Source organism: Herpailurus yagouaroundi, unplaced genomic scaffold, assembly GCF_014898765.1.
Source record: "Herpailurus yagouaroundi ecotype Mexico unplaced genomic scaffold, PumYag 250, whole genome shotgun sequence".
NCBI classification, from domain to species: domain Eukaryota; kingdom Metazoa; phylum Chordata; class Mammalia; order Carnivora; family Felidae; genus Herpailurus; species Herpailurus yagouaroundi.
The window spans coordinates 9091006-9118963 of record NW_024412467.1 but is presented as its reverse complement, the minus strand read 5'-3'; the positions used below and the strand labels follow the sequence as shown (position 1 = coordinate 9118963).

Genomic DNA, 27958 nt, shown 5'->3' with positions numbered 1-27958 from the left:
CGGGAGACGGGAAGAGGGAGAGAGAGAATCCTAAGCAGGCTCAGTAGGGCCAATCCCACGACCCTAGGATCATGACCTGAGCTGAAATCAGGAGTCGGATACCCAACTGACTGAGCTATCCAGGTATCCCTCTCATTTTCTTTCTTTGAACATTTTAAATGCTTCACTATTTTCTTCTTGCATGAAGTGTTACTGTTGAAGTCCTATGATAATCTGGTTTTTTTCTCTCAGGAATGTTGGCCTAAATGACCAAAATATAAAGTCGAGTAATTTTTACTAGAATGTATTTTGTTATTCAGTGTTTTCACAGTATATTCTTTCAACATGAGGTTTTAAATATATATATGGATATACATATTAATACATTAATATAATACATATTGACTACATATAAGTACAAAAATCTATTTCTATTTTAGGAAAAGTTCTCTTGAATTATCATGTTGTATTCTTTTAACAAACTGTTCTTTATCAGGGCTTCTTTATCCATATATTGGATCTCCTTTGCCAATCTTCAATGTTTATCATTTCTGTAAAATAATTTTTCTCTAAATTTCTTTTTTACTTAAAAAAAAATCTCATTTTCCAATTCTCATTCTCTTTGGACACTATCTGTAGTGTTTGTTTACTCCTGGGTTCCCCCTAGTTTAATAATTTTTTTTAAATGTTTATTTTTGAGAGAGAAAGAACATGAGCAGGGAAGGAATGGGTCGGGGGGTGGCGGGGAGAGCAGAGGATCTGAAGCGGGCTCTGTGCTGACAAGAGTGAGCCCAACGTGGGGCTCGAACTCACAGACTGTGAGATCATGACCTGAGCCAAAGTCAGACACTTAACCGACTGAGCTACTCAGGCTCCCCCTCCTCCTAGTTTAGTATTCTTTTCAGAAATATTTATTTCTTTTATTCCTAATTCTTCCCCAAGTTCTATTAGTTCATTTCTGAGTTCTTCTTTCTCTGATTTATTTTGCTCTTTTGTTTCTTATATCATTTTAACATCTTTAGTTTTGACGTGATTTTTTTTTTTTTTTGCACTGATATTGTGCAAGTTTTGCATTTGTGGTTTGACATCATCCTCTTGTATTTTGGGGTTGGTGGTGTTACCTGTCAATTAGTTTTGTTGTAAATGTTTCATACATTTTTGGTTTTACTAACTAGTCTGTTTCTTTGTGGGGAGTTCCAGAGATTCAGAAGTCACGTACTGCTGTATTTCCAGGATCCATTTACATTTTGAGTCATGAATACTTCTCTTTCTATATTCCTGACGCTTCACTCCTTAGCTGGGTGTGACGGTAAAGGGTGACGGCACGCTGCTTGAAGCGGCAGTGGCGTGTCACATCACGTCTTCATTTTTGAGTGACTACTTGCTTGTAACTTTCTAGGTTGTCCGTAGCTTCTCTGCAGTACTGAATATATTCTGTTCTCCTCAGCATTGATTTTTACTTGTGAAAACTTGGCTTCCAGTCTCAATGTTGTTTCTTTGTCAGTAGTTTAAGTTTTGATTGCTATTAAGATTGTTAAAATGTTCTCTTTGCTTAACTTCATCATGATGTGTATGTTATTTTCTCAAGACTGGGTTTTTCTTTCAATCTAAAGAGTAATAATCTGTCTTCAGTTCTAGAAAATTTGGGGGCCATTATTTTAATTTTGCCTCTGTTCTCTCTTGTGGGCTGCCTATTAGATGTCCGGTTGAACGTTTTCACTTTATGTAGCACCTCTGAACTTGTTAATTTGCATAGGCAAAAAAAAAAAAGTTATTTTTTGTTCAAGCCAGTTAGAATTCAGGCTTAAGTCACTGAAACAGAAACACTCTTACTTTCCTCAAAAGGCAAGTGAGAAAAGAAACTGAAAAAGAGGTGACTCCGGAAGTAATTACCTTGAAACCTAAACTACTCCTGAACTTTTAGGTCAGTAAATTCACTTATCTTTTTCTCTCTTAAATCAATTACAGTTGGATTTCTGACAACTGCAGCCAAGAGTCCTGATTAACATAAATGTTTACTATGTGGGTGGCACTCTACCAGGTGCTACATAATCAACGATATTCAAAACAAAGTCCATGTCGCCAATCACGACAATATTTCACACTCATTCAATACCATATTCACATATATATACACATACAGAGAGAGAGAGAGAGAAAGAGAAGAAAGAAAGAGGAAGGGGAAATCATGCCTGGGCCAGGGTATTCAGAAAAGGCTCCAAAGCCCTGGGAAACGAACGGGTCTTGCCTTAGCGGAAAATAAAGGAACAGGCATCAAGGTTAACACAAGGCAGCTTTGCTAGAGTCTACAGCAGTGGAAGTAAGATTTTACGGACACAAATTAGCTCCAGGATAAGGACAGGGTCTAGATCTTAAATCAACATAATCCCCCCTCCCTTCTTTTATACACTGAAAATCTCTGCAGCTGAGCCATACTATCTTCAGTTTAATTTGGTTATTAATTTCTTATCCTCTTAAGGGCATATGTCTTTTGTCACTCCCTCGAGTACAAATGGCCAGCGACAAATTCACTGGAATGAATGCAGGCGGAAATAAGCAACAAGCCCAGGGCCTGGAGACCCAAACTGTCGCGGTTCGCTAATAGGGAGCTGGGACTGCTCTTGGAAATCTCTTCTTCCACCAGCAGTGTCTCCAGGGACAGCCTGAGTCCACTTCCCAGGGGATGATGTGGGGAAGCCACAGGCCTTAGGTTTCATGAAGAACGTGAAAGGTGGCGGGGGAGCGGGCAGCGCGAGCCCCACAACCGGCGAACCAAGGACCCCGGCGTCCGAGTCCCCCGACGTCCACCGCCCCCGCCAGGAGCACGCAGCCCCTCTTCCGCTCCGCCCCCCTCCGCCTGCCACGCCCCGCGGCCGGCGACGCTGGGGAGAGGCGGGGTTTCCGCTTCCGGTGGCGAATTGTTGACGCCTGCGGCTGCTGCGGTGGCGACCGGGCCGTTGGGGAGGGGCTAGTGGGGGAGGGAGACGGCGCAGTGACAGGACCGCCGAGGGTGCTGCTGAGGCGACGATGGCAGAGGGGCCGGAGGAAGTCCGAGGCCGCCCTCCCGGGCAGGACGACGGCGGAGGGGACCCCGAGCCCGTCCCTTCCCTGAGAGGCCCTCCTGCCGCCGCCGCCCCACGCCCCCGGGACGGGCCGCAGGCCGAACCACAGGCCCCGGGCCGGCCCCCAGCCCCGGGCCTCGCGCTAGCTGCGGCCGCCGCCGAGGAGTCGGAGCCGCCGCGCGAGTCCGGGAAGTGCGGGGAGGCGGCCCCCGGCTCCAGTGCGGGGCCGCAGGAGCCGGCAGGCCGCGAGGCGCCCGAGGCCGGCGCGCCGCGAGAGAGGCCGGCGCGGCTGAGCGCCCGCGAGTACTCCCGGCAGGTGCACGAGTGGCTGTGGCAGTCCTACTGCGGCTACCTCACCTGGCACAGCGGCCTGGCCGCCTTCCCCGCCTACTGCAGCTCCCAGCCGCCCCCGCCGAGCTACCCCTCGGGCGGAGGCGCCGCCGCCCCCCAGCCCGCGGCGCCGCCGCCCCCCCAGCTGGGTTATTACAACCCCTTCTACTTCCTGAGCGCCGCGGCCGCCGGGCCCGACCCGGGGGTGGCCACCGGCGTCACCACCGCTGCTCCCGTCGCGGGCCTGGGACCCCGGGCTCCGCAAGGGCAGGGATCCGTCCGCTCAACCCCAGTGACCAGAGTGGGATCGGCCGCTCCTTCGCGAACCCCGAGCGAGACCGGGCGGCAAGCAGGTGAGTAGCGCGTCGTGAAGGTTGGGCGGAGCGAAGGGGTCTTACGGGAGCTCGCTGGTGGGGAGAGAGGGCACGCGTTTTACATCTGGAACTGGTGTTTGTCCACGTTCGTCAGCTGTCTTCTGCCCAGGCCTCAAATTCCCAAAGTGTGGCGCGAAGCTGCACAGTTTGTTCTTCCTTTACACCTGGCTCTCCGAATTGATTCCTTATTCCACGTGTAAGGACGTCTTTGCTCCTGAAACCGTGCCCTTGATCTCCACGACGTGGAGAGAGCCAAAGCTTAATCGTCAGATGGCAAACCCGTTTTGACGGCTGGTGGCGGTTGGAGGGTGCCGGTAGTGGATTTATTATGCTGGAAAAAATCCAGACGTGGATTTATTATGCATGACAGGATATATGATATACAATCTTTTCTATAATGTGTAATTTATATAATTATATATTATCTATATGAAGAACAGTGGGGCCGACGGATATAAAAGATTTACATAAATATAAGTGGAATTATGAACCTTTGGGACCTAGCTGAATGATCTTGTATATTGTCTGTTTACTTCTCTATGGGAATTAGAATGTTTTGCATTAGTTACGCGGCTTAGTTTATTATTTAGACTTTTTGTTTACTTTATTCAGCCACAGATACAAGGGACAAAAACTAGTTTTTCTGAATTTGATCCCGCTCAGAATTTGAGATGTCGGATTGATAATCATTGGATTTATTACATAGAAAGCAAGACAAAGTGAATAGGGGGTAAAATGAGGAACACAGGTATTTACTTTCTAGTAATCGTCTATACTTAACCTTGGTTTTTACAAAAAATGTTTAATTTGGGGGCGCCTGGGTGGCCCAGTCAGTTAGCTTCCAACTCGATCTCAGCCTGAGTTCAATCCCCCCAACCCCTCTTTGGGATCAGCCTTGGGTATGAAGCCTACTTAAAAAAAAAAAAAAAAAAAAAAAAAAAAAAAAAAAAAAAAAAAAAAAGTTTAATTTTGTGACCTAGGCTTGTGATCACCTGGATTCTCATTTGAGTCCCTAGTGAAATGTATTGAGTACCTTAAATAATTACATTTATCTGTGAAATCATTTTTTAAACATTAAGAGGATGAAAGCAAACTTTTAAACTGTTCAGTAAATAGTGGAATAGAGTTGCTGTAAAAACATGTACTATTCATGTAGGCAATGCCAATAATTGTCGCAAGGTTTTAATTAGCAAGTTGTACCTTGACTTTATGTTCTCTGATTTATTACCTAGCTTGGGTTCCAAGGCCTATGTGAAATAAGTAGTTTTATTACTAACTTTTTTTTTTTTTTTTTAATTTACAGGCAGAGAGTATGTTATTCCATCCTTGGCCCACAGATTTATGGCAGAAATGGTGGATTTCTTTATTCTGTTCTTTATAAAAGCAACGATTGTCTTAAGTATTATGCACCTCAGTGGAATAAAGTAAGTTAAGGCTATTTGCAGAAAGGTTTTAATGTCTACTGCATAGAGATCTTGTTTTCTGAGGTTCTGTTCACAGCTGCAAGTCACTAAATGGACAGTCTGTGTGCCAGTGTCATGGTTTCTCTAATAGGGAAATCTCTTTGTCGTATTTTTTTCTTGGTAGTTTTAAGAAATAACTACAAAAGAGAGAAAAACATTTAATAAATTCTGAAAGATCTGGGACTCTCACCTATTAAAAGTTAGGTAAAGGTTTTGATTTTTTCTTTTTTTTTTTTAATTCAGCCCCTCTTACTATCCTGTTCAGAGTAAAGACAAAGGCATAAAGAGCTTTTGGTAAATCAACTGTTGATTATAAGTTAGATGGCATTTCCAAATGGGATTGCATTTTATACTATCAGGCATGTCCCACGCAAACACAGTGGGCCATCTATTTGAGTAACCTCCTCTCCTATTAATGAGCATATAGCACTTATCACTTGCTAAGCACTTTATACATGCTAAGTAAGCAGGTAGAAATAATATGGATTCTTTAATCTTAAAACCACTATGAGATGTAGAGTTTAATAGCCTTGTTTTTATATATTGAAGTTTGGGTTTATAAGAAGTTAAGCCCAGGATTTATCATTGCAAAGTTAAGAAGTGATAGTGTCAAGATGCAAACCCTTGTGGTCATGTTTTAGAGCCCTTGCTGGGAACCTGAGTGTTACTGAGATTCCTCCCTGTCCCTCCCAGGGACACATCCAGTCAGGTACCAGCTCCCTTCTTTTCAGGCTCTTGAAGAGCCTTCAACTCAGACAATTTCCTCTTGACTGACAGACGGTGCTTCATCATCACTGCTTCTCCCTAGTCTAGTTATTGTCATCACTTTTCTAGATCATAGCAAAAGTCTTCTAACTGGTACCTTAGTCCCCCAACTCCTGTTTTATCTCAATCCAGTCTCTGATATAAACCAAAGAGATCATAAATTCTGATTCTTCCCCTCTCCACCTTAAAACCTTTCTTACTGCCATCAGGATAAAGTCTAGTCTTCATATGGCTTAACAGATGCTCTCATTTTTCAATCACTTGTTTTATACTTAATATTTGAGCCATACCCAAGTGCTTACAGCTTCCATCACAGTCTCATTCAAAGGCTCTCTCTCTCTGGCTAGTCCCTCTCTCTGAAACTTCCCCCTTCTTAGTCTGGCTAACTTCTCTTCATCCTCCAGATCTCAGCTCAAATGTCATTTCTGGGAAGGCTTCACTCACCATGGTAAATGTTCTTGGTATGCATTTCCATACTGCCCTATGGGTCTACGTAATAGCCCTCATCCCACTTTATTCTTAGCTAATTAATTGTTCTGCTTTGTCTAGTTAGGTAAGAGTCTCCTTGAAAGCAGAGACCAAGTTGAGTTCCCTCACCATTATGTCCCCAGGGCTAGTACAGTGCCTGCTCACAATAGTGCTGTTTATTTGTTGAACAGACTAATGAATGTTTTGTGAAACTAAACGGGTGGAAACCTAAGATTAGTTTAGAATTTCAGTTCAAGTTTGTGACTTACACTAATGGAAAAAATATCAGTGCAGTTGTGCTGGTGACTAAGTCTTTATAACCCCAAACTATTATTTTATTCAGGGATATCTCTAAGTTTGCTATGCATTATATAATAGAAGAAATAGATGAAGACACATCAATGGAAGACTTGCAGAAAATGATGATTGTGGCTCTTATATACAGATTATTAGTTTGTTTCTATGAGGTAAGCTACTGACTCAGCAAATATTAACATTTAACAATCTTTTTTTTTTTTTTTTTAACATTTATTATTGAGAGACAGAGAGACACAGAGCATGAGCAGGAGAGGGGCAGAGAGGGGGAGACACAGAATCCGAAATAGGCTCCAGGCTCCGAGCTCAGCACAGAGCCCAACATGGGGCTCGAACTCACAAACTGCGAGATCATAACCTGAACCGAAGTCGGTCTCCCAACCAACTGAGCCACCCAGGTGCCCCTAACAATCTAATTTAAATTATCACCCCAATACAAAAAGAAATGGGAATTTACAGTTATTCATATTTTTGTCAAATGTCTCTGTTTAAAAATGTTTTCCAAATGTTCTTGAATGTAGATAAATACGTGGGGCACCTTGGGTGGCTCAGTTGGTTAAGCGTCCGACTTCGGCTCAGGCCATGATCTCACGGTCTGTGAGTTCAAGCCCCACGTCGGGCTCTGTGCTGACAGCTCAGAGCCTGGAGCCTGCTTTGGATTCTGTGTCTCCCTGTCTCTCTGCCCCTCCCCTGCTCACGCTCTGTCTCTTGTCTGTCTCAAAAATAAATAAACATCAAAAAAATTAAAAGATAAAAAAATACAGCTCCCTGAGTGGAGATGTTTTACAATTTCTTTGTAACATTTCAGTCTTGTGGTCCAAAAATATACTTGTAAATTGGTTGTGGAACTTGAAATGTATTTTTCCATAGAAACAACTTGCTAAAAAAAAAGGCGGGGGGGGGCCAAAGAGAAATCTTACAGTACGGAGAAATCTTGTGGCATGGAGGGGTTGAGAGACCAGAAGAAATGCATTACAAGGGTAACCTCTGAGTATTCTAGGAAATTCTTTCAACTTGAAAATTGTTTTAAAGGAATAACATGACAGAAAAACTTAACCTTTGAAACTGGTAGCGTTGACCTAGTAAATTAAAATTATCCTTCTTTCCTTAGATAATCTGCATTTGGGGAGCAGGCGGAGCCACCCCCGGGAAGTTCCTGCTGGGGCTTCGAGTTGTGACCTGTGATACATCAGTGCTTATTGCACCGAGTCGGGTTTTAGTGATTCCTTCCTCAAATGTTAGCATTACAACGTAAGTTCTTCTCTTAGCTTAATTTACTTATGAAAATAACAAATTTTGAGCGTAGTATTCGATACTCGTAAGTTCTACCATTTGATACAGTATTTTTAGCATTTTTAGTTGGTAATTTTTCTTCATGGCGTGTAACAGACATTGTTAGATTTAAAATGGAAAAGTTTGAGTTTTTCAATTGTTATATGATTATAGACCACTCTCCAGTGTACAATTTCAAGATAGTCATTTTATGAACTATCAGCCACCATAATGAGAGGGTCTGGGTGGTGGTGGTCTGTGTATCAGTGCTCTGTATCTAGTTTGATTATTCTCTAATAAATCTGTGGTTATCGGGCCAGTTACTGATCTGCCTTTAGCCTCTATCAGTAATCCTGTCCATCCCGTCCTGAACAGGCAGCAGGAGTTTGGACAGAGATGCACGTGTGTGTCCAGCTCCTGCTCTAAGTGACAGCGTGTAACTCTTGGTAGTACTCACGGCTAGCTGTTGGTGTCTGTCTCTGTGAGGAGGTTCAAACAGTGCTAACGCAAGTTCTAGAGAGTTAATTAAGGGGCTGTCAGTTGAGCAAAACAGGATACTGGCTGGAATTGCTGCCCAAGTGATTCAGAACTGGGTTGTTATTAGATAAAGAAATATGAGAGACTCCGGAAGCCTTGATTTTGCTAATATCTCCAAAATTTCCTTACAGTTTTGTGATTATAATCCTGGTTGCTACTTTTAATGAGTCAATAATGGCTGCTTATTGAGCACCTCTTCTGTAACAGGCATTGTTAAAAACACTGAATGTGTATTAACTAATAAGACAGGTACCATAGGTACTATTACTCCCTTTTTACAGAAATGAAACACAAGTGACTGATAGAAACAATTTAGTCTGGATTCAGAGCCCACACCCTCAGCCACTGTGCTTTTTCTATAGCCTTTCAGAAATCTAGCACTAGTAGGATAAGTTTCCACTCTGAGCTGTGGTTGAAAGCTTTTTTTTTTTTTTAAGCTTTCTTTAATCACAGCATCCCACAAAGAAAGAATACCCAGTAATTTAAAATGTGAGTGCTTCATAGAAGGTGGAAAATGGGACTGCATTTTGTATATTAGTTTAGAAGGAACTAAACACAAATGACTGTAGAAAAGGTAAGTAAAGGGAATAGATATTTGTCTACAAAATATCAGAGAAAATACTGTAACCTTTAGTTCACCTTCTACAAGACTTGTTTATTACTGCTTTTCATGTGACAGTTCTGAATCTTTTTATGTTGATGATGTCTTTAGAACAAGCCCAGATGGTCTTACTAGAGTATAATGCTACTTGAAAGTAACTCATATCAAAGATAAAAAACTGTCAAGACTTTGTATGTTTTATGTATTTTGAACTTGATAGGATACTGTTAATCTCCGCGTGGTTGGTATATAATTTGTCTGATTTTTTTGCCTTAATTTTTTAGGTCCACTATACGAGCTTTGATCAAGAACTTTTCTATTGCTTCTTTTTTCCCTGCTTTCATCACACTGCTGTTTTTTCAGCATAATCGAACAGCCTATGACATTGTAGCAGGAACCATTGTGGTAAAGAGAAATGGGGTCAGATGATGCCCCTGAATTCCATACTCTCTGGAATGATGACAAGACTAAATTATGTATCAAGGCCATCAGTATCCCTGGGTTACACTAATTGATGATTTAGAAATTAAAGCAGTCGCTCCAGTGTGATGCAGGTGACTATTCTGAAAGTATTGATATTACTTGAATGCCAAAGAACTTTTCCAGAAGAAAAATCTGTTAAATTTAAATGTTAAAAATTTTTAGATTGAAAAGAAGGCAAGTGATTTTATAATCAACAATGGACAATATATACTTTCTTAAGATCTAAGGCATTAGAATTTGCTGAAAGCATTTTCAGCTCTGAAATCTCCAGATGAAACTTAAAAAATTTTGGTTTATCCCAGAATGATGGAAAAGTCCAGTTGTGTTTTGTAAACACATTAACTCATATTTTAGTCACTTCTTGGGGCAATTGTTGTCTTTGCTTTTGGGGAGGGGGGTGGGGACACAAATTTGATAACCCGCTTATCTCCCACTCTGGGAGGAAGTGAGTCAGCTGCAAGAGAGAGGGGCAAAGGAGGCAGGCCTAGGTTCCCTTACTGACGTTCTCAGATCTGTACTGCAATGCATTGTGGGAATGATGCCACTTTACAAGTATCGTTACTGTTCTAACATGTATTTGGGGCAAGTTTTGCATGATGATGAAAAAGTATTAAGTCATTTTGCTGTATTCATTTTTTTAAAGAAAAGGTAAGTTAGTGATTGCTTTTGGTGGGGGGAGGGGGGTCCTAAATTTTCACCATAAATTAAAATTACAATTCATGTGCAAGTGTTTTTAGTGCCCTAAATCAAACTATATGTGGGGGGAAATTATTCGTCAAATTGTTGCATATTTACTGTAAAACAACATTCCCAGTATGTGTGCAGCATGAAGAAAGTGTTAGTGCTTTTCAGTGTTCTAATAGAACTTCTGTTTCTATAAGGATATTTACACACTAGGTAGTTTCCTTTTATATTTTATATAGTTCTAGGACTTTTGAAACCTCAAGGAGTTAAATAATCATAGTATTTCATGGTAAAATACTAGGTAGCTTATTAAATATTAGCGATTTTCCCATTATGAACTATTCTAAAACAAGGACAGGTACTTCCAGACATTTTTCTAAGTTCTTTGGGCCAAAACCTCACTTTGGGGCTGCCAGGGATGGTGTCTTGAGGGAAATGTTAAGTAACAGTTTGTGTATTGCCATTTTAATTTATTCTTCTACTGAGGCAAAGCTTAGTGTTTTAAGTATGTGTGCATGTTTTGTTAGATGGCCCTGTTAGCTGTGTTGAGAGAATACCTGAAAAAGTTTTATTTCTTAGGCGTTTTCTCCAACCCTGATACTATTTTCCCAAAAAACACTAACCTCTGTTGGACACTTCATAATTAGATTGCTTAAAAATCTTGACTTTTTTTTTGGTCTTTGATAGCGAATGAAAGACAGGTATATTATCACTGTATCAGTTTTTAAAGTGGGTTTTTTCTTTAAAACTGAAAGTATTCACATTTGATGTCTATAGAAACCTTAACAGTGTCCTTATTAATACCTTTTTATCATAAAATTTCATAAGCCATGTTTTTCAAAATAATTTTACATTAAATTCAACACCACAGAAAGCCTGTCCGTTAAGTGCGTCCAGGTACTCGACAAATCATTCACTTGTTGCCCCTGGGAAGATATTTAGCTTGACGGCCCTTCAGGGTAAGTGTTACCCAAACGTACCACTCAGTAGTGTACTACATTAGCATTGGTGGATACACTATTTTTGCCACTGCTGGGGGAGATCCAGTTGCAATGTCCTTCAGCCATGTAGCTCTGGAGATCTTTATAATTTCCTCTCAGAAAATTGGAAGGTTCACCGTCTAGGCTATTTCAATGTATACAAACAAAAGCAAGTCATGTCACCCAGTTTAACTTCTTAAAAAATTGCATATTTTCCGTATCTGAGTTGTTCAGAATCATATCTATGTAGGTTCATTTAGGTCCATCTTAGGGTTCAAGTTACATAGCCCGATAAAAAAGTATTCCTGCTTTGCCTTTACAACAAATTGCAAGGCTGTTTGTATTTCTGAATGCACTTAGGAAAGAAAAGATATTTGATGCCCAGATCATTGGGAAAAAATGACAAAAAATGGGGAAGGAGGGAGAGTTCTTTTCTCTTCGGGTTGTGGTGGGGGGGAGGGGAGGGTGGGAAGCCTCCCATCTTTTCAAAAACACTTTTCTATTTGATGTATTTCATTTATAGAAAATTTCTGCATCAGAGTATAATTCTCATGCCGAAGCTCTAGCCTAAAAAGGCAAAAAGATAGTTGTTTTCAAAGAATGTTTACAAACATTATTCATCACTTTTACAAGATAATAAGGGAACAAAAATCAAAAGTAAGCAGAGTAAAAGAACACTATTGCAGTGAAAGTGCCCTAATGAAAACCACAGAATAGGCAGTTAACTCAGGCATCTAGAAAAATCTCAGTACCTACTAAAAGTAGCTAGAGTGGTAGTGCACCGTAAGAGAAGTCTGACTTGAGTGTTCACGCGGGCCGAGGTGAGGAAACCCGAGGATGACAAGCCTCGCTCTTTTTGACTCATCTGTGACCATAAAACTAAAGCCAACACTTTTTTAGATAGAAAGCCTTCAAAGTATCGCCCAGCTGATACCTGTGTAGCACTGGTTCAGAAGTGACTTAAACATTTACCTTCCGATTTTACCCAGATATTTAGGATTTAAAAAAAAATGGTTGAGGGCCCCTTTGTCTAAATTATAAAATTAAGGCCTTAGTGTTCATCGTTTCAAATGACAGGAAGAGTGGTTTTTAGCTGCATTAAAAGGATTTGTTCCCTTATGGGACTTGTTTGGGTGTTTTACTTATGCATAAGTGTTTCCAGCAAAGGAAGACAAAAAAGGGAGTTTACTTGCTACTCGGGAGGAGGGCTTTCTGAGAGGAGGGGTAGGACGTTTTCATTCTACACTTACCCTGTTCAAAGCTGTGGTTCCTTTGGAGGAATATGCCAACAGCAGTGTTCGTAAAACCTGACCAGTGTCATTTCACGTACTTGCCATTGCCCGGCCTCCATCCCAGAGGCCAGAATCTTTTATAAGAAGTGCTTGCCTGGGTGACGTTCCTCCTCTCCAGCTGTGTGTCTATTTTCTTGCAGTTCATTATAGTAGGACTTGACCCACAAACAGTATCTGATGGCCTGCCTATAAGTAAAATTCAGCATTCTATTTTTAATAATTTGTATGCCACCGATTTGTATCCTTTGTCTCAATAAATACTTGATCACCGATGCTTTCGTTTTTTGACTGTTGAGATTTGCTCTAGAATTTCCTGCTCACGGAGACCTTGCTCAGCTTTTCCAGCGTCTCTGCCTTCAGGAGAATGGCAGTCAGCTAAGAGTGCTTTCAGAAAGATCTAGCAACAAGCCATCCACCCTTAGGGGTTGTACAGTCCTGTAGCAAAAGTCACTCAAAAGTTCCCCAGAGATGACTAAGCTTCATGTTAAGCCAGTCCTGTCCTTTCCTTAAAGTGGTTAACCATCCCGCATTATACAAGATACTAAGAACGCATTTTACACCCAAAGAACCGGAAGTTCAAAGTCTCATAGGTGGTGAACGACCGCGCTGGGCAATTTAAACCTAGTTCTGATCTTACAAGCATTTCCTGTTGTAACACATCTAGAGGAGGACAGGATACAAAACAGGTCCCCAAGAACAACAAAGCTGAGAAACCTAAATGGAGCTAAAACGGCCTGGTCTGAGCTCTGCAGACCGTGTTGATCTGAGCCCAGGCGCACACTACACATTGTGGAACTACAGGGAACTTTTAAAGCAAGCTTTACGAGCTGCCCCGTGTTATTCGTAAATTCAGCTGGTGTGTGTCACTAGACCCAGTACACGGCCATTTCCTCAACCTGACTATACCAAATGTGCAGTTTCCACTAAACACACAGGCTCGTAACCTTCGTACAGCTTTCAGGGAGTTTCACTTTAAATAGGCCCCGGAAACAAGTCACGGAGATGAAAAGGACAGCGTAACAAGTCAGTACTGCTGGAATAACGTATGGTGACCGACGGTGACTGCACTGAACTGTGGGGAGCACGAAGGAGAGACTCCTGCTGTATGCCTGAAACGAATATGGTAGGTCAACAAGAGTTAAAAATGAATTTTAAAAATAAACCTCCTGGGGTGCCTGGGTGGCGTAGTCGGTTAAGCGTCCGACTTCAGCCAGGTCACGATCTCGCGGTCTGTGAGTTCGAGCCCCGCGTCGGGCTCTGGGCTGATGGCTCGGAGCCTGGAGCCTGTTTCCGATTCTGTGTCTCCCCCTCTCTCTGCCCCTCCCCCGTTCATGCTCTGTCTCTGTCCCAAAAATAAATAAACGTTGAAAAAAAATAAATAAACCTCCTATAATTAGGATTTTATCATTTGAAATTAAAGTGTTAGACTACTTTATAGCCTGGTTACAAATTTTTAAAATTCGTCCCAACACTTCAGGAGCGCCTTGGTGGCTCAGTCAGTTTGAGCGACGGACTCCGGCTGGGGTCATGATTTCACGGTTCGTGCGTTCGAGCCCTACGTCGGCTCTATCAGCACAGAGCCCACTTCAGATCCTCTGTCCCCCTCCCACACACGCTCTTTCTCAAAAATAAACATTAAAAAATAATAGTTATTCCAACATTTCAATTTCAAATAACAAAATCCTAATTACGTAAACAATTGCAGGAGAGAATTTATAACAGATGTGAACAAAGGCGGCCAGCTTGAAGAGATTTCCCAGTTGTTTACATCATACTGTTTCTTAAGGCCCCAAATCCTGAATTACTGAAAATCACCCGGCACCCAAAGTGGCAGGCCTGGACCTCCTGCATCTGGAGTCCTCCAGCCAGAGAAGGGGGTTTTCTTCCTGTGCTATTTCCCCTTCTCCCAACCAACCGCCCTCAGTTTTCACTTGTGTATAGAACACGTAACACAGAGACCCGCCACCGAGAGCGGGTCTGCAGCTGGAGCCAGTCCGGGCGGGAGACCTCGCAGAGCAGGGGACAGACAGGCTTGAGGCTAGAGCTGCTTTCGCGAGCGCCCCTAGGGCTCCCCCGTGCAGCCCGAGAAGAGCCGCAGTCGAGATGCAAAGTACAAGCGCTACACGCCGAACACATTTCTACAGACTTCAGTTTGGGCGCCGGAAGATTTCCTTCTTCAACCGCCTTAGGTAGGATTTTCAGTCACTTCTACTAAATATTTCTAGCACATTTCTTATGAGAATTTCCCACAGTAGAAAGCCTAATGTCCCCATTCGTACAGGCCTAGAGAATGGCTAACATGAACGAGCCCGCAATTTAGTTTGGCATCAACATCCGAGCATTAAGACTGGATTTCCAGGACTCATCACCATTTGCCCCCAGACAGGCCCGTGTCAAATGTGTATTACTAATAAAGTGAGAATTAGAAAATGTCTACCCCCAAACCAGCATCTGACGATGGCCTAAGAGGTTTTCAAGACGACAAACATCCTACGCCAAAATTGGAAACACATATAAAAAAGCTTGTGAACATTTTCAATTTCTGAATTGGCAAATGGTATCCCAGCAGCTCTTTTTGACAGACCACCGAAGAGACCTAGTCAGAAAGAAAAAAAAAAAAAACTGCTAACATAATCCACACGAATTCCACACGACAGAACCACTCAAGTTTTTGCAGGCTGCTCTGGGCACGTGTCTCCAAAAGCTCAATCGATAAACGGCTGTCTGGTCACCTCTCAAGGAAGATACAAATACAAACAGAAATGGTCACGTGTGTTTATTTTCAACTTTTAAAAAGGTATGTCAATTTATATGCAAAGTAGGCGTGATTCCTAGCACCAGACAAAAAGCAGGGTACCTTCTACATGTTTTACGTTCAGACACTTCCCCGCTTCACTTAGGAGATGTCCAAGTCACTTAAATGGATTCTTTGGAATTTCTCTGACCGTGGCGAACCTTTATACAAAGGTTCCCTTCCGTTAACACCGGTACCTTCACTTTAAGTTAACACTAGAACGAAAAATATTTCATAATTTTTTATTGATGGCATTTATCCCATGGTTTAACATGTTAATTATACTGTAATAAACATGGCTTTAATATTAAACTTTTCCTTATTATCCAAAGTCACCACAGTCCATTTCAGTAAATATAAAAATATATGCTTAATACTTTGTACAATACTGGTTTTTGGTCCAAACAAAACTGGATCAGAAAAGCCAATAAATTCACTTTAAGAATCCCCAATTTTTTTTTAAAGATTTCCAAATGGATTTAGGCAACTTTGAATAATGGGATTTACATAATAAAATCTGAGACGAGACTAAACAAAGAACAAATTTTCTAACACAAAATTAAAATTTCAAGTTCACAGATTTATGTTATGCCAAAAAAGTACAGAAACAAAATTGTATTTACACAAGTTTCATAATAAAATAATGAAAAAGGCAAGACAGGTGAGAGTCAGGAGAATGAAAATATAGAAATAGCAGAGAATTATTAAATGGAGAATGAACTAGATCTAGTAAGTCCTTAGCACGGACCATCCTTTCATCAGGCTTCCTCTATCGGAAAATCTTAGTGCACGAGACACCCGACTCACTCCACACATACACCAGCACAAACTCGGCAGAGAAATCACTCACTTCAACACTCTCTAATCTACACGGGGGTCCTCCGATATAATTACAACGTCAGTGCGTTCCATAAACGCGTGTCAACGCACGCGGTGGTGCAGACACAGGGGTTCTTTACAAAGCCATTCGCGGAGCGGGCTCCCTCCCTGGGCCCGGCCAGCCTGCGCCGGGCCAGGGACCAATGCGCCGGGTCAGAGTTTCGCTGAAGAATCAGTCACCGATCTAGCTATGATTTGTTTTAAAACGGGAGTGGGAGAGGTGAGGGCAGGGCTTCTGTAAAGAAAGAAAACAAGGAGGAAAACCCCCAAATTAAAGAAGTCTTGAGGCGGATCTGACGTCAGATAACCCAGCACACAGGACGATCCAGTATCTGGAAAGCAGGGCACCGGCTGCTGTGGAAGTGTTGCGCACAACACCAAAGTGACCTTTATTTCTTGCGCCTGACGGCAGTCTTTATCTTACGCCCAGAGACTGAAGTTCCAGAAGACGAGAACATATTTTTCCCGTTTGACCTGGGGAAAACAAAAACTTCATCATGTGACAAAGTGCGCGGACAAAACCTCAGAATCCTACTACTCAGGGCTCCCAGTGACTGGGGGGGGGGGGGGGGGGGGACGACATACTGGTAAACATACTTTGTTATGTCGCTGTCACACACACACACACACACGCACGCACGCAGGCACACACAGGCACAGACACGTGCTGGCGCGCACACGCAAGCACGCACGCAGGCGCACGCACGCAGCCCCAAGGGGCCAGGCCCTCTTACCCCACGGTGAAGGCCGCCGCCGGATGGCTGAAAGGAAAGCCCCCGGAGCCCGAGGGCTGGGCCGCGGCCGCAGGAGCGCTGGGGTTCGCACCGAACGTGAACACTCCCGACGGGTTGTTGTTCGTGAAGTTGAAGTTCGTGGTGCTGCTGCCGAACTGGAAAACTGAAGCTACGATAGTTAAAGCAGAAAAACGTCATTAAGGTGAAAATGCTAGTGGTTCTAGTAAGGACTCCGACCCGGCCACGCGCAGCGCGGGAGGGGTTGAGCTCCCTTACTTACATTCGCTTAATAGGAAGAAAACTAGAAGGAAGTGTTTTTTCCACTGGCGCACGCTACGGACTCGCACGCCCCCTGACAAGTGACCCGGCTTCCCTATGACCAAGGAGGAAAGGGTAGAAGAGACTTCTGGACAAAGACAGTAGAATCGACATTTAGCGCCAATTTCTTCACAAATTCACAGATGATGCTAAAACAACAGGAACGGGGTTTTTAGCAAGATGAGGGAGGAGACGCCAGAAGGCGGACTGGAGCCAAGCACTGAGCTAGCGGCGGGTGCCCACGGGAGCAACTCCTCGGACACGAAACACACCCACGGGCCCGGGCGCCGGACGGCCGAGGAAGGGAGGCCGCGGGTGGGCTACAACAGGGAAGGCGGGAGATCATCCGTGTGGGCAGCAGACGCCCAGATCTGTCCCACCCCGGTACAAACAAGAGGCCATTCTCCAGCCCAGCAAGTCTCTGGAGAGGTCTCTGGCCAGGGGTCAGGATGTATCACACAGAAAGGCAAGGACACCCTACAAAAACCAGGAGGAGTAAAAGCCGGGTGAAGGCCGAGAGCTGCGGCCTTGCCCCGCGCCCCCCCCCCCCCAACCCTGGCCACGGGGAGTACATGTGCCCTCCAGGCAGGAGACTGAATAATCTTCTCTGGGGATTCCAGACCTGCTGACACTAACATCCAGGTCTTCCCAAGTAAACAGGCCAGTCAGATAAACCTACAAGGAAATTCAAGATCTACAAGCCTATCCAAACACAAAGAATTATCAAGTGGTACTTAGGTATCCTACGCTAATTAAATTTTGAGTTGAATGGGAACAGGTATTTGCAAACCACATATCTGATAAGAAGCAAGTATCCAGAATATCAAGAACGCCTACAACTCAACGGTCAAAAAACACAAATAACCTGATTTAAAAATGGACAAAAAGCAGGGCGCCTGGGTGGCTCAGTTGGTTAAGCATCCGACTCGTGATTTCAGCTCAGGTCATGATCTCAGGGTTTCGTGAGATCGAGTCCCATGTCAGGCTCTGTGCTGACAGTGTGGAACCTGCTTGGGATTCTCTCTCTCTCCCTCTCTCTGCCCCCTCCCTGCTTGTGCTCTCTCTCAAAATAAATAAACATTAAAAAAAATAGACAAAAACTTGAGCAGACTTCTCTAAAGATGATACACAAATAGCCAGCAGGCAAACAAACATTAACATCACTCAACATCACTCATCATCAGGAAAAAGCAAATCAAAACCACAGTAAGGTGTCACCTCACACCTGTTAGGATGGCTGTCGGCACCAAAAACACAAGAGACAACAAGAGCTGGTGAGCATGTGAAGAAAAGGAACCCTGTGACCTAACTGATGCGGTCACTGTGGAAAAGTATGGAGGTTCCTCAAGAAATTAAACGTACAAATACCATATAATCCAGCAATCCCATTCTGGGTATTTATCCAAAAGATTTGGAATCAGAATCTTGAGGAGATACTTGGACTCCGGGGTTCACTGTGGCATTATTTACAATAGCCAACATGTGCAAGCCCCCTAACTGTCCACTGATACATGAATAGAGTTAAACAATGTACATTACATACAATGGTTATTCGTCCTTTAAAGAAAAAAAAAAAAAAGAGTATCTTACAATATGCAAAACATGGACTCTGGAGGACATTATGCTAAGTGAAATAAGCCAGTCACAGAAGGACAAGTTCTGCCTGATTTCATTTCTATGAGGTATCTAAAACAGCCAAACCACAGAAGCAGAGAGAGGGATGGTGACTGCTGGGAGACCAAGAGGTAACAATTTTGGAACAAAATCGGAAGGATATAAAGAGGCATCCACACAACAAAAAAGAACACTTGGAATTAGAAAGTAATACTAGCGGAAGTAAAATCTCAACAGAAGGAGGAATAAAAGATAAGTGGAAGAAATCTTCCCAGAAAGCGCAGAAAGGACAAAAAGAACAGAAGTTAAAGAAGGGTGAGGCACAAAAATTTCCCAAGAAACAATTCAAGAAAATTCCCAAGAATGAAAGTTCACAAAAGGACAGACTAAATTCCTTACACAATCAGTGGGACAGGCCAAGGAATGGCTTTTTCTTTTTTAAATCTTTTATTTATTTTTGAGAGAGAAAGAGACAAGTGAGAGCAGGAGAGGAACAGAGAGAGAGGGAGACACAGAATCCGAAGCAGGCTCCAGGCTGTCGGCACAGAGCCCAATGCGGGGCTCGAACCCACGAACCGTGAGATCCTGACCTGAGCCAAAGTCGGACGCTTAACCGACTGAGCCAAACAGGTGCTCCGGAACAGCTTCTTGATAAGTCAGAACACTGGAGGCAAAAGAAAAGATTCTAATGAGATTTCAGAAAGAAGAAATGGTCAAAGAGCAGAGATGAAGAAAGAATTCAAGAGTAACTCTGAGACAGCCAGAAAGTCCATAATGGAGAGATGCCTTCAAAACTATGGAAATTATGTCCAATCTAAATCTGTACTCAACTGAAATCTTACCAAACACAGGGGCATAATGAAAATACTTCCAGAAATGTAAGGTCTCAAAACTTTCTTCCTTGAGGACTTCAAAAATCACTGGAAGAGCTGCTCTATTAAAACAACGAAATAAGACAACACTGACATCATCCAGCAAAGAGATTCTTTTGAGAGGAAGGGTTCCAGAATCTCCAAGAGAAAGGTAAAAAGAGGTGCCGAGACCACAGTTCAACGGTGGGCCTAGAAAGGAGCAGATCAGAAGATTCTGTGGGAGGATTCTGGTGGGAGGAGCAGATAAGTTTCTCTCAGGTACTAAACAGCACACAGCCAATGTATTTGAAAATACTGAGAAGTGATCTAGATGAACAGGAGGAGAGCCAAAGTTGTAACTACTGACAGGTACAAAGACATCAACACAGACGGGGATCATTCGTGCTGTAGAAAACAAAACACTGTAGAGAGAAGAATAGCAAAGTATATATCACACAGTCTGCACACTCGGGCCACTGATCCAAGCACACAGTGGTCCCCACATCAGGAGGACTGAGGGAACTGTCACCTGTGTGAAAGAAAGCTAAACTCTCCAACGCCTCACAGGGAGAAGAATCAACTAATCCCAATTAAAATGGGTAATACGTGTCATAGAAGTTCCGCTACCTGTACTACTGACCAAGTATTAATATCCGGAATACATTAATAATTCCTACAAAATAAGCAAAAGCAAAACAATGGAAATGAAAAACAGCCACAAAAATTTAGAAAAAAAACCCTTGTAAAAACAATTCACAAAAAATGAAATCAAGTAGAATCCAGACATGAGAATCCTCATACAAGACAGCAGGATGTGAATGTGAACAGTCTGCCAGGCCAAGCTCGTGTTATGCTGTAACGTAGAAGATACGCACACGCACCTCGGAATCCAGCGGCCCCTTTCCCGGTACGTACCCTAGAGAAACATGCACGTGCACCCCGCAGCGTGGGCACGGCACGAGCAGAACGGCACGTCCTCACAGCTAAAAACAGCGGTACATGGATAAATCGCGGTATGTTCACAGACTGATTTACTCTACAGCAATGAAAATGAACAAACTATATGTAATAACATGGATGTGCTTTACAAATAAAGCAAAAGACACAAGAAGCAAAACACTGAATACAGTAAGATTCCATGTGTATATATATATATATATATACACACACATACAGTTAAAAATAAGGCAAGATGGTATCTTGTAGAGATTCATGTATCAGTAGTTCACTTTAAAAAACCCCAGGAAAGTGATGATCATAAAGGCCAGGACCCATCAGAGCAAGGAAAGAGGCGTGTGATAAAAAAGGGAGACCGGAGGGGCTCCTGGGCGGCGGGCTACACAAGCATTTTGCTGCAACATCACACTGTTCATTTATGTTTCAGGTTTTTCTACGTGAAGTTGTATTTCACAGTGAGAAAAAGACACATCGTGCAATTCTGAGGAAACACATCATAGTACAATGTGATTAGCCAGATTGAAAACAATGCACTTGTTTACATATTGCCAGTCAAGTGTCATCCAACAGAAAGTTCCTGGGACAACGGGGCTGTCTGGTCCCCGGAGAGCACTGCACTTGGGGGCGTAACCTCCCACAACGAGGACTAGAAAATATAGCTGGAATCTAGGCTGGAGTGCTCCCAAATTCAGATGGGGAGAAATGGGACTGAATGAATGTCCAATCTACATCAAAGAGTAAGAAATGACTACATTTTAATCACATACATGAATACCTTCAAGCGCTTACTTTTAACGGTATGAAGTTGAGAATGTTGTTTATATTATAAAGTCCAAACACATACTTCTCTATTCTGCCAAGTATAAGATGTTTAAAAAACTAAGACACATACGTGGCTTCAAAATTCAGAAACCATATTCTATTGGGAGCCACCAGCACCTGGGTACGGATGCAAACTATGTGAACAGCACACACTTACTAGAACTAGGAGCTGCTGCAGAGCCAAATGCAGACTGACTAGGCTGTTGTCCAAACACAGGAGGCTGGCTGCTGCTTGACACTGTCCCAAAAGTGGGTGGCGTGGGCTGAGAAGTGGCAGAAAACAATGCTGCGGAAGATGACAGGGCTCCGAAGCCTGAGGGATTCGGCTGGCTGGCACCTTGACTCTGTCCAAACGTCGGGGTTTGGTTAACACCAAATGCTGGACTGGCAGACGGTGCTGACGGTCCAGTGCCAAACACGAAGGAGGATCCTAGAGACCCAGAGAAACAGTCACGTCACCTAACAGCTACAACCAGATAATCCTTAAGAAAGGTCTAAAAATTTAGCTGCAAAGCGAGAGCCTCTTTTCACTTTACCTTGCTGAACAAGTCCCATCAGGGCCAGTTTTCAATAATAATGAAGAATACAATCCTATTATTTAGTAAAGCCATATAGAATTCATATAAACAAAAATTATTAGCCAAGAGTCCCCACCTTCACAGCCAAATTTTTTTAGGTAAAGGGATCCATCCAAGAAGATAACTGATTTTCACCACATATTCAACGCACTGCAGAAATCAGCTAATGTCGTCACCATGTATATGTACGTAATGCAGACCTACGTCTAATGAAATAGGCCCCAGTGTCTGGTTACTTAACAACCTAACATTTCAAAAAGAACACTTGGAAAATCTAAAGATTACACTCTCGTTGAGATCAGAAAAATCCCTCCTAAGAGTTAATTCTATTAAACCGAACACAGACTGCACGGGATTCCACGCAGTGAACGGCTGCCACACCCGTAACCTTAGGGGGCAGGCGACCTAACTGCACCCGGGCTGTTCTGTAACAACCCGCGACAGGTTACTTGCTAAGAGCAGACAGGATGAAACAATCCAACTACAACCTGTTTTTCTTTTGTAAATAAATGTACCTGCAGAGCTGCACGTGGTGGTAGCTCCAAAATTGAAACCAGAGGTTACAGGATTACTACCGCTGGCCCCTGGACCAAAGACGAACGGGGTGACCGCTGAGCCCGCGCTGGACGTGGCTGCAGGTTTGCTCTCCTGAGGAAACAGCAGAGACTGAGAAGTACTGGCCTCCGCAGAGTTCCCAAAAGCAGAGCTGCTCACAGGGTTGCTGGCCTGTCCAAACACGAAGGCAGCCACCGGCGCACCGGAGGACGCAGTGGAGCTACCGAATATGCCCCCGGCTGCCGAAGTGGCCGGTGCACTTGAATTAGAAGAATTGTTGTTCAAGAAACTGAACACTGGTTTTGCTGCACCTGGATCTGTGAGAGAGAAATAAAGATGCAAACAAAAATCTTTAAGAACAAGGAATCACAGAAAGCATTTTTCCCTTGCCTACGGTCCACAAATTCACTAGAAAACAGAAACAGTAACTTTCTTATACAAATTCATTCAGCAAATGCACACACTATATTAAATTATGATGTAAGCAAATACATCCATCTTCCCTTTTACGGCTTCTGAAGTTTGTCTTACAGAAGAAGGCAAGCCCTCAGCATTCAGATTAACAAGAATAAAAATATCCCTTAAATTCAACACATCCAACTGAAGACTACGGGTAACAGCTCGGATAGTGGGAGACAGCTGTGCTCTTGACTTTGCAATTTATGTTAGCAAAATTATCATTTCTCCAACCAGCAATCAATTCTCTCTGTAGCATTTACTGACCAGCGCGTCCTTCACTCGCTAATTTGTGACTCCACCTTTACGACACGCTAAATTTCTAAGTATGTGCGCATTTGTTTCCTCTAAAACTACTGTTACTAGACTGTTTTAATTATTGTAGCTTTATAGTCTGGTTTGATAGTAAACCTGTTTGGGTGCCTGCCCTTCTCCCCAAAATTTCTTGTGCATTTTCCCTTCCATGTGAATTTTAAAATTACCTTAGCTTGTCACGCTCCACAAAAATTCCTCTACAAACGGAAATTAAGGGGGTGCCTGGGTGGCTCAGTCGGTTAAGCAACCGACTTCGGCTCAGGTCTCGATCTCGCGGTTTGTGAGTTCGAGCCCCGTGTCAGACTCTGTGCTGACAGCTCAGAGCCTGGAGCTGCTTTGGATTCTGCGTCTCCCTCTCTCTCTGCCCCTCCCCTGCTCACGTTCTGTCTCTGTCTCTCAACAACAAATAAACGTTAAGAAAAAGAAACGGAAATTAAGGCTTCCAGTTATGGAATGAGCAAGTCACTGGGATAAAAGGGAGCGTGCAGGGAAGACAGTCTACAGCACTGTAACAGTGTTGTGTGGTCACAGACGGCAGTTACACTTGTGGTGAGCACAGCAAATGCACAGCGCTGGGGCATCCCTGAGTTGTACACTCGAAACTAAAGTAATGCTGTGTGTCAACTACACTTCAACTAAACACAAAAAACCAAATTATCTTGGGGGAGCTGGGCAGGAGACTATTCTCACTCAGGAACAGGTATTAATAAATAGGTCTTTTCTGTTCTTTTAATTATTTAGCCTGTTACAAGTTCTGTTGCTGTTATAAAACACAAAGATGTTAGAAAATACAAGTGACATTTGTCCAACTATTTATTGCTGATTCAGAGGAAAGCTACTGGTTTTTATATGGTGATCCTGAAACCACCCACTTTACTGAAGACATTTTTTCAACTGTTCCAATACTGTCTACTGGACAGGGCTGGCCATAATATGAAACGGGCATTAGTATGATTTACAGACAATGGAACAAGTTGGTTCACTTTCAAGTTGGTTAATGAGAGGTTAAGAGTGTCTATTTCAATGGAAAGAGTATAGTAACACCATAATTATATCCGATTAGACCTGATCTTATTTTTATTCCTTTCCAAATCATATATAATTTAGTTTTTATTTTTTTGGAGAGTGTTTTGAATTTCCAAACAGACAATAGACACAAACTGCTCACACCTACTCACTGAATTCCATTCTCCCCGCACCACCCCCCCCCCCACACCCCGGTCAGGTTAATTTTTCATCTTGCTCCCAATATATTATTCAGAAGTGTTCATGGGTGTTCAATTCTTTTTTGTTTGCCTGAAAACATCTCTATTTTGCCCTCACGTTCGACCAAATTTGGCTGGATATAAAACTGTAGGATCAAGACCATTTTCTTTTTTAACATTTATTTATTGTTGAGAGACAGAGAGAGACAGAGCACAAGCAGGGGAGGGGCAGAGAGGGAGACACAGAATCCGAAGCAGGCTCCAGGCTCTGAGCTGTCAGCAAAGCCCAACATGGGGCTCAAAATCACGAAGTGCGAGATGACCTGAGCCGAAGTCGGATGCTTAACCGACTGAGCCACCCAGGTACCCAAGACCATTTTCACGGGGCACCTGGGTGGCTCAGTCGGTTGAGCATCCGACTGTTGATCTCAGCTCAGGTCATGGTCCCATGGTTGTGAGATCAAGCCTTGCACTGGGCTCTGGGCTGGGCATGGAGCCTGCTTAAGATTCTCTCTCTCCCTCTCTCTCTGCCCCTCCCCTGCTTGTGCTCGCACTAGCACGTGCTCTCTCTCTAGAAAATAAAAAGACCGTTTTCACTTTGAGGACAGTGCTCCACTGTTTTAAGCATATGATGTTACAAATTAGAAGTGTGATGCTAACCTGAAACTTGTTTATTTGTGGCAAACAGCTTTCCTCTCTTAGAGAGCATTCAGGATTTTGGCTTTGGTGTCCTGTAATTTCACTGGTCTTTGCCAGTGAGTGGGCCATTTCCATTTTTAAGGCCAGGGTCTTGCTCTACAGGGAGGAAATACTCTTCCGTCACTGCTTTGCTCTCTCCTCTGCCCTGTCCTCTTCTTCTAAGCACTCTTCTTGCAATGGCCTGAGAACCAGCTGGACTCCATTCTCTCTACACTTCGGCATGGGCTCTGGGAAATCCCAGTTCACCAATCTATCATCTGTGTTTCTTCTGCTGCTCAGCCCACAGAACGATTTTATTTCACCAAGCACGTTTTTAAGTTTTAAAAAAATGCTACTTCATTTTCTCTTCAGGATTTTAGTTTTCATAATCGCCTCTGTTTCAGAGATTAACTCTATTTGTGGTCTATGCTCCTTGGACGCCTGATGATGACTGGGTAACTCTATTTGTGAACGAACGCCTGCATAGAAAGATTTAGTTAGAAAATATTTCATGAGCTGACAAAAGAAGGCCTACTTTCCTGAGCGGTATGCCAATTCTGATTGTCAAAGCTCAAACAGAAGGGAGAAACATGGACAGATGGGAAATGCTGGGGGCTCTCCATCAGCGGTGTATTTCTCAGAATCAGATCTGCAGGTAACAGCATTGCATCATAAGGGTTTGGAGCAGTGAACACTGCAAATCCTAGGCTCCTTCCCAGAGAGTCTTTATTGGTCTCTCTCAACTATGTCCAGTGTAAACCATTCCCTGACCTGCTGCATTTGTCCAGATACCAGAGGTGCCTTGTAAAAAAAAAAAAAAAAAGAAGAAGGAAAGAAAAGTGTTTAATACTTACCAGTCGTGGTATTGGTTTGAGACCCAAATGCGAACGCGGCCTTCGTAGGCTGTTCCGATTCCTTCTCAGATGGTTTTGCCACACTGAAACTAAAGGTGGCCTTTGCAGAACTCTCATCTTTGGTTTGCTCTGAATTCCCAAAGGAAAACACTGGCTGACACTTCGGCTCCTCACTGTCCGCTTTCTTCCCAAACACCAGAGAAGTAGAAGTGACCGGCTCTTGCTGTTTCTCTTCTGTCCTTCCCAAAACGAACAAAGAGGCAGACGGCACGGGGGCAGGCTCCGTGCCACCAAAAGTGAACCCTCCCTTGGTGGCGGGCGTGTCTTCTTTGTTTGCTTCTGACGTCTTCCCTGTGAACGGAGCCACCGAAACGCTCTTGGCTCCTATGGCTCCAAAGCTGAAGCTGCTCTTGTTCTCAGCGGTCACCCCGGTGACGGCAACAGCAGGTGCCGGGTTAATGACACCTGTACCAAAACTAAAGCCTGTAGATGAAGATTTAGGGAGCTCCTCTTTCTTCTCTTGCTGCCCAAGATTAGACACCCCAAACTGAAACGGAGCTAACGATGCCGTATTGCTTAAACCCGAAGAGAGTCCGAACTTAAAACCATTATCGTTCTTGTTGTCCTTTTTAGCTTCTTCAGGCTTGGACTCGGACGAAACTCCAAACTTAAAATCTCCTATTGGTTTTGAAAATTTAAAGCCTTCACTCATGGAGTTTGGAGACTCAGAATCTGAAGACACACCTATTTTGAAGCCTCCCTGCTCTCCAAATTTAAAATCTCCAGTGCTTGTTAAAGTCTGAGAAGGCCCAGAAGACGATGACGGGAGACCAAATTTGAAGGATGAGGCAGCTGGGTTCGGAGACGGGGAAGACGTGCCAAAGCCTTCAAAATATAAAAGACACCGAATTAATGCTATCCTCTCAAACAAAATGTACACCTGAAACAGAAAGAGAGACACAGGAATAACTTCGAAAAGGCCTATGGTGAAGAGTGAGGAAGTGGCAGTGAACGCCAACTAGTTGCCCAGTACTCAGCGTACGAATCACACCTCAATCCCCACAACCACACTGACATGCCACTTATCACCTGGGACACTGGCAGAGATCACATAAATTTGGTAAGACAGTAATGGCAAGGGGTCTAGGAAAAAGAGACACTTTATAGATTACAGGTGGATGTGTAAAATAGCATGAAATTTGTGGAAGGCAACTGTCAATATTTACCAAAATTTCCAAACACATGTATCTTCTGACCCAGCAATTCTAGGGCTACGTCTTTTTTTTTTTTTTTTTAATTTTATTTATTCATTTACTTCCTTAAGAAAGGCAGACAGCCACACGCGGCACCTCATCTGGATGTGCCTGGAGTCTTGGAAGCTTGACTACCCTACATTCTGCAGGGAGCTCTCCTGGAGAGCTTGTCTGGAGGTTCTAGGAGGGGAGTGCAGCTACTTCTACACTTCTGCCTGAGCAACAGTCAGTCCCCCTCTGTCATGCAAGGTTATCCTCTTGGGCCCAGTGCACAGCTTCGGGAGGGAACCCACATGGAGCCGTGAGGGAGGAACGGGACACCAGCCTAGCCAGCCACATGGGCCAAATCAACCCTGGAGATCACTCGGAGTGACAGATGTCACAGCCAGATCACCTTACATCCTAAGTCTTTATTATTTTTTTTATAGAATAAAATTTATCGTCGAATTGGTTTCCATACAATATCCAGTGCTCATCCCAACAGGTGCCC

The 27958-nt window shown here is 43.4% G+C and overlaps 2 protein-coding genes across 7 annotated transcripts in view; one reads left to right on the top strand and one right to left on the bottom strand.

Annotated features, from left to right (window-relative positions):
- The first annotated feature begins 2915 nt into the window (after window positions 1-2915).
- FAM8A1 (family with sequence similarity 8 member A1) lies at window positions 2916-11631 on the top strand. Its single transcript, XM_040460720.1, has 5 exons — window positions 2916-3724; window positions 5049-5169; window positions 6785-6908; window positions 7868-8007; window positions 9451-11631. Exons 1-5 carry the CDS (start codon window positions 3007-3009, stop codon window positions 9593-9595), a joined length of 1248 nt encoding a protein of 415 aa, XP_040316654.1. The 5' UTR covers window positions 2916-3006; the 3' UTR covers window positions 9596-11631.
- Window positions 11632-15366: 3735 nt separating this feature from the next.
- The window catches only part of NUP153 (nucleoporin 153), an 88040-nt gene continuing 75448 nt past the window's right edge, over window positions 15367-27958 (bottom strand). For 5 of the 6 annotated variants that reach the window (XM_040460536.1, XM_040460537.1, XM_040460535.1 and 2 more), the window contains 5 exons: window positions 26216-27100; window positions 22668-23024; window positions 21732-22004; window positions 17013-17181; window positions 15367-16752 (listed from right to left, as the gene is read on the bottom strand). In XM_040460536.1, coding sequence (XP_040316470.1) covers window positions 16668-16752; window positions 17013-17181; window positions 21732-22004; window positions 22668-23024; window positions 26216-27100 — 1769 coding nt within the window. In that variant the 3' untranslated portion in view covers window positions 15367-16667. Of the gene's footprint in view, window positions 16753-17012; window positions 17182-21731; window positions 22005-22667; window positions 23025-25283; window positions 25841-26215; window positions 27101-27958 lie in introns of those variants that run through there. The other variant, XM_040460541.1, reaches the window with a different exon arrangement.